Below are 17,220 nucleotides of genomic sequence, written 5' to 3'. Positions count from 1 at the left end.
AAAGGGAAAAAAAACCTTAGCTTAAAGAAAAAAGTCCTATTAGAAAACTATTTGGAAAAGAAGCAATAACACTAGTATTATTTGCTAATGATATAACCTAGACTATCCAAGACAATCAATGAAAAGCTATGAGAAATGAGTTTAATAAAGAGGCAATACATATAAAAGGAGTTCAAATCAATAAGTAAGAGAAAACCAAGAAGTGGGCAAAGGAAATGGGCAAGCAGCCATTCACAAAAGAAGAAACAGAAATGGCCACAAATTATAAGAAAAGATTGATGGCCCTTTTAGGAGCAGCTCAGGATTGCAGCTCCCAGTGAAAGCGTAGAGGGTGAGTGGACGCCACATTTCCAGACCGATCTTTATTGCCCACCGACCACGAGATTCCTAGGTGGAGGAGCCCTAAGGGTTGCCAGTGCAGCTGTTTTGGCCAGCACAGCTGTTTTATCCAGTGCGGCTATTTAGTCGACGCCGGGGCGCGGTGGCTCTCCATACAAAATACACTGGTCTGGTTGCCCTTTTAAGCTGGCCAGAAGATTCCCAGGCAGTGCCATTGTTTCAGCCAGTGCAGTGGGTTACCACATGGGAAATCACACAGATCCTGGTGCCCTTTCAGCAGGCGACTGGAACACCTAGGAGAGAGTCAACCGTTCAACTTAAAAAAAAAAAAAAAAGGCTCTGAGGCAGGGAGCCAGGTGATCAGGCTTGGCAGGTCCCACCCCCACAAAAACAAACAAAAAAACAGCAATTGGAAACGCTCGGGGTTGAGAGTTTCACGGCAAGCACAGCTGAACCCAGGACGGTGCAGCTCGGTGAGGGAGGAGCATCCGCCATTACTGAGGCACTCCACCCCTATGGAGGAAGTCCACCATTGCTGAGGCAGCTTGCCGTTGCCGAGGCAACCCGCCATAACAGAAAGAGTCCGCCATTACAGAGGCGGGCCACCATTGCTGAGGCAGTTCTAACCACACCCATATAAACAGGACTACAGGGAAGCTCAACAGCAGCAGGGTGGCGCTCAGCAAAGCCTCTGAAGGCAGACAGTGAGTGACTAGGCTGCCTCCTTGCTGGGCAGGGCAGCCCTGAAAAAAAAAACAAAAAAATGCAGCAGCACAACCGACACTCATAAACAAAGCCCTAACTCCCCGGGACAGAGCATCTGGGGAAAAAAAAGGCGGTTTATGAGTTCTGCTGCAGCAGACTTAAACGTACCTGCCTAGCAGCTCTGAAAGAACAATGGAGCTCACAGCTTAACACTTGAGCTCCTATAAAGAACAGACTGTCTCCTCAAGCAGCTCCCTGACCCCCACATATCCAAAGAGTCACCTCACAAAAGACTGATCAGACTGACATTTGGCAGGCATCATTCTGGGACAAAGACAGCAGAAGAAGAAACTGGTAGCAACCCTTACTGTTCTGCAGCTGCTGGAGGTAATCCCCAGGCAAGCAGGGCCTGGAATGGACCTCAGCAGTCCTACAGCAGAAGGGCCAGACTGTTAGAAGGAAAACTAAGAAACAGAAATAACTTAATCATCAACAACCTCGACATCCACTCAGAGACCCAATCTGAAAATCAGCAATTACACAGATGACAGGTGGATAAATCCACAAAGATGGGAAGAAACCAGCACAAAAAGGAGGAAAACACCCAAAACCAGAACACCTCTCTTTCTACAAGGGATCACAACTCCTCACCAGCAAGGGAACAAAGCTGGATGGAGAATGAGTGTGATGAAATGACAGAATCAGAATTCAGAAGGTGGGTAATGAGAAACTTCTGTGAGCTAAAAGAACATGTTCTAACTCAATGCAAAGAAACTAAGGACCTTGAAAAAAGATCTGATAACAAGAATGGACAACATAGAGAGGAATATGAGTGAATTGATGGAGCTGAATAACACAACACAAGAACTTCGCAAAGCATGCACAAGTTTCAACAGCCGAACTGACCAAGAAGAAGAAAGGATATCAGAGGTCAAAGACCAACTCAATGAAATAAAAAACGAGAAGGCAAGATCAGAGAAAAAAGCAGAAAAAGGAATGAACAAAGTCTCCAAGAAATGTGGGACTATGTGAAGAGACCTAATCTACATTTGATAGGTGTACCTGAATGTGACAAAGAGAATGAATCCAAGCTGGAAAATACTCTTCAGGACATTATCCAGGAAAACTTCCCCAACCTAGAAAGGCAGGCCAATATTCATGTCCAGGAAATACAGAGAACACCACAAAGATACTCCTCAAGAAGAGCAACCCCAAGGCACATAATCGTCAGATTCAACAGGGTTGAAGTGAAGGAGAAAATGCTAAGGGCAGCCAGAGAGAAAGGTCAGGTTACCCACAAAGGGAAGCCCATCAGACTCACAGCAGATCTCTCAGCAGAAATTCTACAAGCCAGAAGAGAGTGGGGGCCAATATTCAACATCCTTAAAAAAAAGAACTTTCAACCCAGAATTTTATATCAGCCAAAATGAGCTTCATAACTGAAGGAAAAATAAAATCCTTTGCGAACAAGCAAGTACTCAGAGATTTTGTCACCACCAGGCCTGCTTTACAAGAGCTCCTGAAAGAGGCACTACACATAGAAAGGAACAACCAGTACCAGCCACTCCAAAAACATACCAAATGGTAAAGAACAAAATGAAGAATCTGCATCAACTAATGGGCAAAACAGCCAGCTAGCATCAAAATGGCAGGATCAAATTCACACATAACAATATTAACCCTAAATGTAAATGGCCAAAATGCGCCAATCAAAAGACACAGACTGGCAAATTGGATAAAAAGCCAAAACCCATCACTGTGCTGCATCCAGGAAACCCATCTCACATGCAAGGATACACAAAGGCTCAAAATAAAGGGATGGAGGAACATTTACCAAGCAAATGGAGAGCAAAAAAAAGCAGGAGTTGCAATTCTCATATCTGATAAAATAGACTTTAAAGCAACAAAGATCAAGAGACAAAGAAGGACACTGCATAATGGTAAAAGGATTGATACAACAAGAAGAGTTAATGATCCTAAATATATACGAACCCAATACAGGACCACCCAGATACATAAAGCAAGTTCTTAATGACTTACAAAGAGACTTAGACTCCCACACAATAATAGTGGGAGACTTTAACACTCCACTGTCAATATTAGACAGATCAACCAGACATAAAATTAACAAGGATATCCAGGACTTGAACTCAGACCAGGAACAAGGAAACCTGATAGACATTTACAGAACTCTCCACCCCAAATCCACAGAATATACATTCGTCTCAGCACCACATCACACCTACTCTAAAATTGACCACATAATTGCAAGTAAATCACTCCTCAGCAAATGCAAAAGAACGGAAATTATAACAGTCTCTCAGACCACAGTGCAATCAAGTTAGAACTCAGAATTCAGAAACTAACTCAGAACCGCACAGCTTCATGGAAACTGAACAACTGGCCCTTGAATGTTGACTGGATAAACAATGAAATGAAAGCAGAAATAAAGAAGTTCTTCAAAACCAACGAGAATGAAGACACAACATACCAGAATCTCTGGGACACATTTAAAGCAATCTCTAGAGGAAAATATATAGCAATAAGTGCCCACATGAGAAGAGTGGAGAGATCCAAAATTGACATCCTATCCTCAAAATTGAAAGAGCTAGAGGAGCAAGATCAAAAAAACTCAAAACCTAGCAGAAGACAAGAAATAACTAAGATCAGAGCTGAACTGAAAGAGATAGTGACACGAAAAACCCTTAAATAAAAATCAATAAATCCAAGAACTGGTTTTTCGAAAAGATCAACAAAATCAACAGACCATTAGCCAGATTCATAAAAAAGAAAAGAGAGAATAACCAAATAGATGCAATAAAAAACTATAAAGGGGAAAGCACCACAGATCCCACAGAAATTCAAACCATCATCAGAGAATATTACAAACGACTCTATACACATAAACTAGTAAACCTGGAAGAAACTGATAAATTCCTGGACACTTGCATCCTCCCAAGCTTAAACCAGGAAGAAGTCAAAACCATGAATAGACCAATAACAAGATCTGAAGTTGAAGCAGCAATTAAGAGCCTACCACACAAAAAAAGCCCAGGTCCAGATGGGTTCACAGCCGAATTCTACCAGACACACAAAGAGGAACTGTTACCATACCTCCTGAAACTATTCCAAATAATCCAAAAAGAGGGAATCCTTCCCAAATCATTTTATGAGACCAACATCATTCTAATACCAAAACCTGGCAGAGACTCAACAAGAAAAGAAAACTTCAGGCCAATATCCATGATGAACACAAATGCAAAAATCTTCAATAAAATACTGGCAAGTCGATTGCAACAGCATATCAAAAAGCTTAGTCACCATGATCAAGTAGAATTCATCCCAGAGATGCAAGGCTGGTTCAACATATGCAAGTCTATAAACATAATTCACCACATAAACAGAACCAAAAACAAAAACCACATGATTATCTCAATTGATGCAGAGAAGGCCTTTGACAAAATTCAACAGCTCTTTATGCTAAAAACCCTCAATAAACTCGGTATTGACGGAACATATCTCAAAATAATAAAAGCTATTTACGACAAACCAACTGACAAGATCATACTGAATGGGCAAAAACTGGAAGCATTCCCTTTGAAATCTGGCACTAGACAAGGATGCCCTCTCTCACCACTGCTATTCAATATAGTATTGGAAGTTCTAGCCAGAGCAATCAGACAAGAAAAAGAAATAAAACGTATTCCAATAGGAAAGGAGGAAGCCAAATTGTCTCTGTCTGCAGACGACATGATAGTATAACTAGAAGACCCCATCGCCTCAGCCCAAAGTCTCCTGAAACTGATAAGCAACTTTAGCAAAGTCTCAGGATATAAAATCAATGTGCAAAAATCACAAGCATTCCTATACACCAGTAACAGACTTAAAGAGAGCCAAATCGAGAACGAACTGCCATTCACAATTGCTACAAAAAGAATAAAATACCTAAGAATACAACTAACAAGGAACGTAAAGGACCTCTTCAAGGAGAACTACAAACCACTGCTCAACGAAATAAGAGAGGACACAAACAGATGGAGAAACATTCCATGTTCATAGTTAGGAAGAATCAGTATCGTGAAAATGGCCATACTGCCCAAAGTAATTTACAGATTCAACACTATCCCCATCAAGCTACCAATGACCTTCACAGAACTGGAAAAAAACTATCTTAAACTTCATATGGAACCAAAAGAGAGCCCGCATAGCCAAGTCAATTCTAAGTAAAAAGAACAAGGCAGGAGGCATCACACTACCAGACTTCAAACTATATTACAAGGCTACAGTAATCAAAACAGCATGGTACTGGCACCAAAACAGAGATATAGACCAATGGAACAGAACAGAGGCATCGGAGCCAACACAACATATCTACAACCATACAGTCTTTGATAAATCTGAAAAAACAAGCAATGGGGAAAGGATTCCCTGTTTAATAAATGGTGTTGGGAAAAGTGGCTAGCCATGTGCAGAAAGCAGAAACTGGACCCCTTCCTGACACCTTACACTAAAATTAACTCCAGATGGATTAAAGACTTAAACATAAGATCTAACACCATAAAAACCCTAGAAGAAAATCTAGGCAAAACCATTCAGGACATAGGAGTAGGCAAGGACTTCATGACCAAAACACCAAAAGCATTGGCAACAAAAGCCAAAATAGACAAATGGGACCTAATCAAACTCCATTGCTTCTGCACGGCAAAAGAAACAGTCACTAGAGTGAATCGGCAACCAACAGAATGGGAAAAAATTTTTGCAGTTTACCCATCTGACAAAGGGCTGATATCCAGAATTTACAAAGAACTCAAACAGATTTACAAGAAAAAAACAAAGAAGCCCATTCAAAAGTGGGCAAATGAAATGAACAGACACTTTACAAAAGAAGACATACGTGAGGCCAACAAACATATGAAAAAATGCTCATCACCACTGGTCATTAGTGAAATGCAAATCAATACTACATTGTGATACCATCTCACGCCAATTAGAATGGCGATCATTAAAAAATCTGGAGACAACAGATGCTGGAGAGGATGTGGAGAAATAGGAACACTTTTACACTGCTGGTGGGAGTGTAACTTAGTTCAACCATTGTGGAAAACAGTGTGGCGATTCCTCAAGGACCTAGAAATAGAAATTCCATTTGACCCAGCAATCCCATTACTGGGTATATATCCAAAGGACTATAAATCGTTCTACTATAAGGACACATGCACACGAATGTTCATCGCAGCACTGTTTACAATAGCAAAGACCTGGAATCAGCCCAAATGCCCATTGATGATAGACTGGACAGGGAAAATGTGGCACATATACACCATGGAGTATTGGCAGCAATCAAAAACAATGAGTTCGTGTCCTTTGTAGGGGCATGGATGAACCTGGAGAACATCATTCTCAGCAAACTGACACAAGAACAGAAAATGAAATATCCCATGTTCTCACTCATATGTGGGTGATGAACAATGAGAATACATGGACACAGGGAGTGGAGCACTACGCACTAGGGTCCGTTGAGGGGAATAGGGGAGAGACAGCAGCGGGTAGGGAGTTGGGGAGAGATAGCATGGGGAGAAATGCCAGATATAGGCGAAGGGGAGGAAGGCAGCAAATCGCACTGCCACATGTGTACCTATGCAACTATCTTGCATGTTCTCCACATGTACCCCAAAACCTAAAATGCAATAAAAATATATATTTTTTTAACCATGATGGTAGTATATTGAAGAAAATACAAATTTTAAAATATATTTTCAGTTATACAACTACATATTCATACTAGTTACACACACAAAAAAAGATAAAATCATCCATTCTCCACATCATATACATATAAAAAATGTGATTATGTGTAATGACACAGAAGTCAGTCAACTATATATTTACTAAATGAAAAAAGCTGAAAATATATAAAAGAATCCTCTAAGTGCTAATGCATATGTATGTTTGTTTCAAAATACTTTTTCTTTTCCTTTTTTTTTTTTTTTGAGACAGAGTCTTGCTCTGTCACCCAGGCTGGAGTGCAGTGGTACAATCTTGGCCCACTGCAACCTCCACCTCCTGGGTTCAAGTGATTCTCATGCCTCAGGCTCCTGCATAGCTAGGATTACAGGCATGTGCCAGCACACCCAGCTAATTTTTGTATTTTTAGTAGAGTTGGGGTTTTACCATATTAGCCAGGTTGGTCTCCCAAAGTGCTGGAATTATAGGCACGAGCCACTGCCCCGAGCCTCAAAATACATATTTTAAAAGGTCCAAAAAATACATAGCAAAGTTTATAGTGTCACTGTGGGTAGACGCATAAAACTGTAGAGAGATATGTCAAAAACTGTCTTTTTACTCTAGATACAATGAATTTTTTGAATCTTTATAAGCATAATTTAGTTTCATAACATTTAAAACAGAAAACCATAGTTCTAATTTTACAAATTTTAGCAAATCTATGACCAAATACATGTGTGTTAAAATTAAGATCAGTTAGTTTCATTTTTTAAATTAAGCATGCTTTTGAAAATGAACGGACTATCATTATCAGCCTGTCCCATACATACATATAAAATTGAAGATTATTTAAATTATGCTCCAACAATGCTAGAAACTGGGAACTCATCAACTCCTAAAGATTAGTTACTTCACTTTAAAAAGTTCAACCCCTTTGGCAAGATATTCGTTATTATTCTGTTCTCATAAGTTATGTACTAACACAAGAAAAGTCCTCTATCACATACATTTTACAAATATGTAAAAACATTGTATCTACTTCATATAAAATATTTTTCAATAATTCACTAATGGCCTAGTTTTTAAAACCTTCATCTGACTGTCCTTTGCTAATAATTATCTATCAAGTTGCTACTTTATGTCAGGCACCATGCTAAAATAAATATAAAGCTGTCCAAAGACATATCCTGCCTGCAGTAGGTGCAGCAAGCAAACAAATAAAGACTTCACAAATACATAGGACAAAAAGGGCAGAGAGTAAACAAACAAGGAAGAGGTCCCACGATGTCTAATTCATACTCTTCGGTTTTTCTCTAATAAATAGGAAAAAGTTAAGAAATATCGTAATACTTTTTTTAGAAGAGAAAATAAATACCCTAATAGGGATTCAAAACTGCAAATATGATAACACAAAATAATCGCTTAACCAATGTTACTCATTGTTTAACAAATATGAGATTATTAAAAATTACATAATTTTTTAAGAGAATGTTCAATATCTTATTTTTTCCTTGGGACACAGTCTCACTCACACTGTCACTCTGTCACTCAAGCTGGAGTGCAGTGGCAGGATCTCAGCTCACTGCAACCTCCACCTCCCTGGTTCAAGCAATTCTTCCTCAACCTCCCGAGTAGCTGGGAATACAGGCATGTACCACCATGCACAGTTGGTTTTTTCTGTTTTTAGTAGAGATGGGATTTCACCATGTTGGCCAGGCTGGTCTCGCACTCCTGACCCATGTGATCCACGTGCCTCGGCCTCCCAAAGTCCCGGAATTACAGGCTCAAGCCACCACACCTAGCCCTATTTTAACTTTTTGATATACCTAACTATAATACATCAGGTTGGAGCTGAACAGCCAGAGTGGTAAGAACCAGGTGACAGACAGCAAAGCAAATAAATAACTTAAACTATGATCTTTTCCTAAGTTTTTATTGTGGCTTTGCATACGTTAAGAACCATGAAGCAACAGTCGTGCATCTGTATAAAACAGTTTGGAAAGCAATTATAAGTAGCTCAGTTATCTTGCGAAATTTCTAAAATGTAAGACCTGTGCTAACTGTAGAACTGGTAGGAAAAACCAAGACTATGTTTGCTATAAAGAGAACAATCAAGAAAAATGAAAATATATAAGAAAAGGAATTTAAAAATCCCTAAGTTTTGTGGGAACATCTCGACAACCCTAAGTATAATATCAATATTTGAAAACAAAGCAAATCTGAGTATATTCCTGCTTGTAAAACAGAAATAGTAGGTGTGAAGTAAATTATACTTGCAGAATTAATGTACAACCAATTGTTTTATATTTTTTTCATCAAGACATTAATGTGGGGAAGAAAAAAAAAGTTTGCAAGTTTAGAAATTATTCCAACCCCCGTAACTACATCTCTAGATGACTTGGAACATGTCACAGAAAAAAAGAAAAAGGGAAAGGGAGAAACTATGAAAGTACTTATGAATGACAGTTAAATAATAGGGAAGTAAAAGACGGTAGATCTGGCTCAAGTGCAGTGACTCACAACTATAAACCCAGCACTATGGGGGTTGAAGTGGGAGGATCACTTGAGGCCAGGAGTTCAAGACCAGCCTGGGCAACTCTTTTTTTGTAAAGACCGTTCTCTACAAAAAAGTGAAAGAAGAATAAAATAATTTTTATAATAATGGATTTGAAATATATAGCTGTATTTTTTTAAAGTTTTAATCAACTGGTGTTATCTCTATAGTTCTTTGCAACATTAAACTTCTACTAATTTCAAATGCAGTTACTGAGAAGTTACATTATTTCTTTGCAGATAATCTTACAGCACCATCTTCTGGTATAATATCACCGTGCATAATCTAAGAATCAGAAAATAACAATCATGTTACTATACTAGTTTTATCATATAGCAGAACTTTACCGTACATGAAATTTAAAAATTCAAGATATAATGACAAACTTGGCAACCAAAGCGAGATGTGTTCTCTGTTAAACAAGAGCAGAGGTTTCCTAACACTGGGCTCACTAATGCAACCAGCTGTGGAAAACAAACTAAATTTAAATCAGAATTTTAAAAAGGTTCAGAATAGGGAAGGCTAAAAAGAAAACTAGGTTTACCAGATCAACAGAACAGAAGAGTGACAGGTAACAGCTGTCAGACTTCTAAGACTAAAGTGTTGGCACATGGTAATGGTTATAGCAGTATTGCTGCTTATACCAAACTTAGAGGAAACAGCTCGAAATGAGGCAAAGACTTAAATCAGACATATAGAAAGAATAAATTCCATTCCACCAGATACCATCTGAAAAATATATGACAAAAATATGTATCTACAAATGTACACATATAGTCATATAATAAAAGACATGATATCCCTTAATGTTTAATTTAGTCCTAATGAGACATAAAGGAATAAACAGTAAGTCTATACCCCTAGAGGGAAAGCCTACAGTGAGTGAGTGCTCAGAAGTCACTGTGTTTAGCTAACATTTTACTGCTTACTACATGCCTCGATCTAGTAAGAATTTTCAACAGATCTCTTTTAAATTAACTTAGTTCAGTCTGTTTATTATCTCTCTTATTCAGCTGAGAGAACTTATACTTGAAGGTTAACTAAGTGACTAGTAAAGTAGTGCACAGGAGGCAAAGCTACAAAGAAAGCCAGTTTGACTCCAGAGAACTGCAGTGACTTGCAATTTAGATATACAATTAATCTACATGAAACTGGTAAACAGTAGTACATACTGATGTCATCTAAATGCACACTCAGAGAATTTAAACAGTCTGACTTTTCTACTGACCTCACAATCTGAAAGACTGAAAACATGCAGGAATTTTTTAAGTTAACTTCCAATAACACCATACAGCCAACATTTACTATGTGTCAGCCACTGTTCTAACTCATTTCCTCCTCGCAAAAGTCCCATGACATTGGTAGTGCTATCATTTCCATTTTACAGGTGAGACCAAACAGGTTGCAGAGTCTATGCTTTTAACTGCAACTCCATGTTGTCCTTAAGGTGTATCATAATTTAGATTCGATGCATTCCATGGCTATATAAATACAAAATAACATCTGCTTTCTAGAACGGCAATCTAGAGAGATGATGTTCACTACTTAGTACATTGTTATTTTACTTCATTGTAATGCCAGCTGGTTTGACCTATTGTAATGCTCTGCTAAACAAAATAATATGAACACACTTCCAGATAAATCTAGACATCTAGCTTCTTCTAATCTTCTAGATTATTCTAGATTAGTAGAAAAATTCTTTATAGTTCAATCTAGTTTTTAGTAAAACTAAATTGAAAACCAAACAATTTAGAAGGCTTTTAGAGAAATGCTAACAACTACCTGTACTAGTGACTTACCTTGAAATATTTCCTTCTCATTCGAGTCATGTTCATCAACATAACTCCAGAATTTACTCCAGTTTTTCCATAGTATGGATGCCTAGCAAAGCGATTATACCATCCTATTCGAGGTTCCTCATGTTCTGGTGCCATTGCAGCAATTTGTGTAGAATTAAATTTCTTTAGGAAAGACCAAATATCATCAACTGGTCGTAAAAAAAGGATATCAGTGTCGACATACAATAGTGAGTCAACTTCTTTCAGGATTAACTACAAGGAGAAATATTTGAAAAATTAACTATAATTCTATTTCAAAAAGAAACATAAAATCACCTCTAATGGTATATGATACACCGAAGAGATAAACTAATTGATACTATTTTAAGGTAATCTTTCCTAAATCTGTCATTTTTAACAATAGCATATAAAGATACTATGCTAACCTTCATATTAACTTTTAGAGAAGATATAAAAACAAACCAAAACAAAATAATTATAAAAATTGAGAGAATGCTACCAACATCTTCAGAGATCAGGGAGGAAATGGTTTTCATAACGGACAATAACATTAACTTAGGTAAATTTATATCTTTAATCCTAATTTCCTGAGATAAATATAGAAATAAACCAATACAAATAAAGATCTTCTGATATTATTCCCCTTGCCTTATAACACTGACACCTTTACACCATTTCAGTTTCAACTAGTAAGAGGTAGAGCCAAACTGGAACCCAGGCAATCCGGATTCAATTCAAAGTCCATGCTCTTATTTCTATGCTTACTGTCTCCCAATGAATCAAAGAGAATGTACACCTAACCAAGGGTAAAGGCTTGACTTAGACTGGCTAATATGTTGCACCTTCTAAGAGATGTTAAATCAACATGCGCCTTCTCTGGGGGTTTTTAAGGATAATTTTGTGTGTGTGTGTGTGCATGAGTGAGTGAGAGAGAGAGAGAGAGAGAGAGAATTTCATTCTGTCACCCATGCTGGAGTGCAGCAGTGTGATCTTAACTCACTGCAACCTCCGCTTCCTGGGTTCAAGCTATTCTCCTGCCTCAGCCTCCTGAGTAACTGGGATTACACGCATGCACCACCACACCTGGCCAATTTTTTGTATTTTTAATATAGATGGGGTTTCATCATGTTGGCCAAGCTGGTCTTGAACACCTGACATCACGTGATCCATCTGCCTTGGCCTCCCCAAGTGCTGGGATTACAGGAACAAGCCACCACGCCCAACCAAGGATAATTTTTTATTTCTGCCTTACACATTAACTTTAGATTCTGACTCATACAGATTTAACTTTACTGCCTATCCTGATGTATTAGTAAGATTCAATGAATAGGTGAATCTAAACCTTTTGAGTTAAGAATGTAATAGGAGCTTGATCCTAGTTCTGCTACTTTTCAAAGCTCTTACTTCCTCCTGCAACTAAAGCAGGAGCTGCCCTTAATGGGCAGCTACTAGGCTGAAATCACCTCATTCCTCCCTTAGATCATTATCAGCTGACTTAATACCAGGCTGGGGGAAAAAATGACTGACTGCAAGGCCTGAGTAGGGAAAGTTCACTTGGTCAAATGCCTCAATTAAAAGGGAATCTGTGACCAGACATGATGGCTTATGCCTGTAATCCCAGCACTGGTAGGCTGAGGTGGGCGCATCACCGGAGGTCAGGAGTTCAAGACCAGCCTGGCCAATATGGCAAAACCCTGTCTCTACTAAAAATACAAAAATTAGCCAGGCATGGCAGCGCATGCCTGTAATCCCAGCTATTTGGGAGACTGAGGCAGAAGAATCTCTTTAGCTCAGGAGGCAGAAGTTGCAGTGAGCTGAGATAGCACCAGTATACTCCAGGCTAGACAACAGAGCAAGACTCTATCTCAAAAAAAAAAAAAGAAGGTGTGGGCAAGGGGAGGCGGAATCTGTGTGTCTGTCTCTCTTTTTTGAGGGGTAGTAGAGTGAGAACTGTTTTTAATAGCAACATTCTACATCTGTGTCATATATGTTTACAAATTACTATATTCTTAGCAGACTAGGAAGAAGCTGCATAAAGCTCCAAGTTCAATGCTGGGAGCCACTGCCAACTGGAAATCAGACATATAGTTAAATAATAATCACCTATGTATAGTTCTGATTCCTTTCGGGTGAAGAAGGCACTGGCACAGTTTACATTAGTTCTTTTCATGCATTTATTTCAAAGTAAGAGAAACTCAGCAAAAAAGTTTATCACTATAAAAAAAATAAAGCACCAATTTACTTAAATCTGGTTAAAAAGATGTAGAAGTAACAGCAAAGTATGAGGTCAATTTGACAGGTTTCAAGTATTTCTTGTACTTAAAATTGCATTTAAGTATTTAACTAGTTTTACATCATTAAATCATCTGGCATATTTCATATAACATCAACAATTAAACCTGTTAATAAAGTGTTAACAAAGTGCTATGGTGTCAAGTGTTAATAAAGTGCCATAACAAATTGGCAGAGAAATGGCCATAACCTCACATCTTTATTTCATCTCTTACTGTTTTTTCAATATATTGGTGTAATTATTTTATGTCTGTCTCCCCCATCAGACAAGAAGCTCTATGAAAACAGAAAACATGTCTGTTCTATTGATTCCTATATACCCAGCACTTGAGTATAGCTGACTGACAAGAAATAGGCACTCGCATATTAATTAATTGACTGTGACACTGCAAACATTCAATATAAAACTTATTTCAAAAACTTATAAAACCTACATGAAATATCTAAAACTTCTTAATTTTTTTAACCAATCTTAATCCCTTATTTGTGTGCTTTTTACAATGGAAGAGAAGAGAAAGATCCTAGGGTCCAACTTTTTAAGGCAGAGCACAAAGATACTAGTTAGGCAGAATTATAAGTTAATCTTTTAAGATATCCTGGATTCAATAAACTGCATTCTTTTTTTTTTTTTTTTTTTTTGAGACGGAGTTTCGCTTGTTACCCAGGTTGGAGTGCAATGGCGTGATCTCGGCTCACCGCAACCTCCACCTCCTGGGTTCAGGCAATTCTCCTGCCTCAGCCTCCTGAGTAGCTGGGATTACAGGCACGCACCACCACGCCCAGCTAATTTTTTGTATTTTTAGTAGAGACGGGGTTTCACCATGTTGACCAGGTTGGTCTCAATCTCTTGACCTCATGATCCACCCGCCTCCGCCCCGCAAAGTACTGGGATTACAGGCGTGAGCCACCGTGCCCGGCTAAACTGCATTCTTAATAAGCTAGGAATTGCCTTAATCCACTTAGCAATAAGAAGTAACTGAAGGTTCTTCCCCATAATTTATATACTTTCCAGAAACTTGTGTGCTTCTTAAATTCAGTATTTCTACCATAAGTATTCTTTATGTGTTTAAGTTGCAAAACTGTAAGTATCTAAATATCATAATGGTCTACACAACTACTGTGAATTTTAAAACTGGGTAAAATCAAATCAAAATGAAAGAGGTAACCTTGCTTCAGAATATTTGTATATAAAAAAAAATCAAGGTTTTTCACCACAGAACACTACCAAAGAACAACCCCCCTGAATAAATAGTTCCAATGTATTAAATTTGTTTCTGTTTAAGTATCAGTTACAAAAGACAAATTGGCTTGGTATAAGACACAAATTGCTGTTTAATGATGCACTCTCCCTAATTTCTCAAACTCTAAATGCAGTCTACAAGTTGAACATGATAATGCCACTGCATTTCTGCTGGCAACAGACCTGGCTCCATTAAGACCTGGCAACCTCTATTCCTTCTTACAGATAAGAGTTCACAGCGACTGAATACATTAAACTGGTATCTCAACAGAAATTACTAAAAATTTCTCATTCTTAACAGGGTTTTTATTTTAGTTGCTCCCTATGAATATTTTTTCATGTTCAAAGGGAAAAATAGTACAAATACTGATTTCTATTTATTAATTTTTAAACTGGATTTATATGTAACTCTTCAGAGACTCATCTGTGTAAAAGTAAGTTTCTTTTTTTTTTGTTTGTTTTTCTCGGCCACCTTCATCGGCAGTAAGTTTCAATTTAAAAAAAAAAAAGAAAAAAAAAGAAAAATAAAAAAATTTAAAAAAAAAGGACACTGGGGGAAAAAACTTACTGGCAAGAACAATCTCTGCGAAGCACATGGTTTAAACAGTTTTTTCCATTCTGCTGCATTCTCACTTGGAAAGGTTATGGGGTACAACGTATAATTAAATGTTTGTAGAAATGACCAGCTGTCAAGCTAAAACAATTAAAAAAAAATAGATTAGTTTCACTCTGAATTTTCTCTCTAATATCATAAAACAACAGACTATAAAAGAGAAGAGTTAAAAATTAAGATAGTATACATTTTATGCTGTAAAGTTAAGAGAAAGATTCTTCCACCACTTTGTTTCCATTTAAAATCTAAAAATCAAAATAAGATGCCAGAAAGACTTCACCATTAAGATCTGAGGCATAATGAAAGTTATCAAGGTCTGACTCCCATCAGAAAGGTGAAAGACCCTTGCAAGTATGTCTTCCTCAACTTTATCTAATGTGTAAATTCTCTTAACCCATTAACAAGTTAAAATCAGAAAAATTAAGCACTAATTTTATTACCACCATATATATGGTATGACAGGTGCTTACATTCAAAGTCAGACCAAATATGAAACTGGTTAAAAAATATTTGTCCATCAATGCATAATTTTAGTATGCCTGAATATTTCTGATAATAAAATATTCTGATACATAGCAATGTCAATTTTTATAAAATTACTGCAAAAAGCAAATTATATCTAAAAATCTACAATGAAAATGTTTACACTTCAGTACCCTAAATGCATTTGAAGATACTGAACTATTTCAAATTCAGTTTAAGTATTATCGCTCATTCTTATTTCAATAGAATTATTGATTCACATTTCCTAAAAAGCAGTAAGAAACAATCTATGGGGGGAAAACAAAGTAATCTGCATACAGACTAATATAATCGCTTTTGAATTATGATTGTGTTTAAGTCCATTTTAAAACATTAACATCTTGCAACATAGTTTAAGGGAATACCTTTAATTCCAACACTCTACTTTGGTGTCCCTGCCAATTATTTTATTTTATTTATTTTACTTTTTATTTTATTAATTTATTTATTTATTTTGAGACAGGGTCTCACTCTGTTACCCAGGTTAGGCTGAAGTGCAGTAACATAATTATGACTTGCTGTAGTCTTGACCTCCCAGGCTCGGGTGATCCTCCCACCTCAGCCTCCCAAGTAGCTGGGACTATAGGTGCATGCCACCATACCCAGCTATCAACTAATTATTTTAAAATACTAGCACTGTTATTTCCCTGCCCCACTTATTAACCACTTGAAGAGCCTTTCAACACCAACTTCAAAATAAAATCTTAGTCACTTTTCATTTAACATGTACTTGTTAATGTACTTGTTTTATGTACTAAAAGCATGTTCCATAAAATATTTGATATTCTTTCATCAAAGGCAAAACCAAACATTTTCAGTGATTATTATAGCAAAAAACTAAGTTTAAAAATATAGCATATGTTACACAATCAATATTTCAGCCAGGTGTAAACACAACACAGAGGTTGCAACTAACATAATGCAATAAATGTTTTACTTTTTTAAACTATCTTTTCAAAGATTTCCATAACTGGCAGAAGGCTGTTATTCTCTTAACCACTAAGACAAGATTAATTCCTCAGTATTTTAGAAAACAATCCAGATAAAGAGATCAAGATCACAAAATTAGCTCACACAAATATAGACACTAGAAATATATATATATATATTCGAGATAGGAGTTCACCATGTTGGCCAGGCTGGTCTCAAACTCCTGAGCTCAGGTAATCCACTTGCCTCAGTCTCCCAAGTTCTGGGATTACATGCGTGAGCCACCACGCCCAGCCGATACTAGAAATATTTTTAAACAGAAAGTAAAAAGGTATACTTCCATATATCACTTAAGAGGTAAGAAAACTTGTATAGCTTTTCCGCCAAACTATAAATGTTTTTGGCAGAAAACTGAAAGATCTGAGCTCTTAATTAGTATTTTTGCACTCAATATGCACAATGAACTAAATTAACCTGAAAAAACATCAAATATATTTTTTAC

The 17,220-nt window shown here is 37.3% G+C and overlaps 1 protein-coding gene across 7 annotated transcripts in view; it reads right to left on the bottom strand.

Moving 5' to 3' along the window:
* The window catches only part of GXYLT1 (glucoside xylosyltransferase 1), a 62,861-nt gene that overhangs the window by 18,648 nt on the left and 26,993 nt on the right, over nucleotides 1-17,220 (bottom strand). For all 7 annotated transcript variants that reach the window (XR_013522702.1, XR_622708.5, XR_013522703.1 and 4 more), the window contains 2 exons: nucleotides 15,222-15,347; nucleotides 11,122-11,373 (listed from right to left, as the gene is read on the bottom strand). Coding sequence is in view for 2 of the 7 variants with exons in the window: in XM_002752364.6 (XP_002752410.3) it covers nucleotides 11,122-11,373; nucleotides 15,222-15,347 (378 nt within the window). In the remaining 5 variants the exon portion in view is untranslated. The remainder of the gene's footprint in view (nucleotides 1-11,121; nucleotides 11,374-15,221; nucleotides 15,348-17,220) is intronic.

This window comes from Callithrix jacchus, chromosome 9, assembly GCF_049354715.1.
Source record: "Callithrix jacchus isolate 240 chromosome 9, calJac240_pri, whole genome shotgun sequence".
NCBI classification, from domain to species: Eukaryota; Metazoa; Chordata; class Mammalia; order Primates; family Cebidae; genus Callithrix; species Callithrix jacchus.
This window is presented reverse-complemented; position numbering and strand designations above follow the sequence as displayed.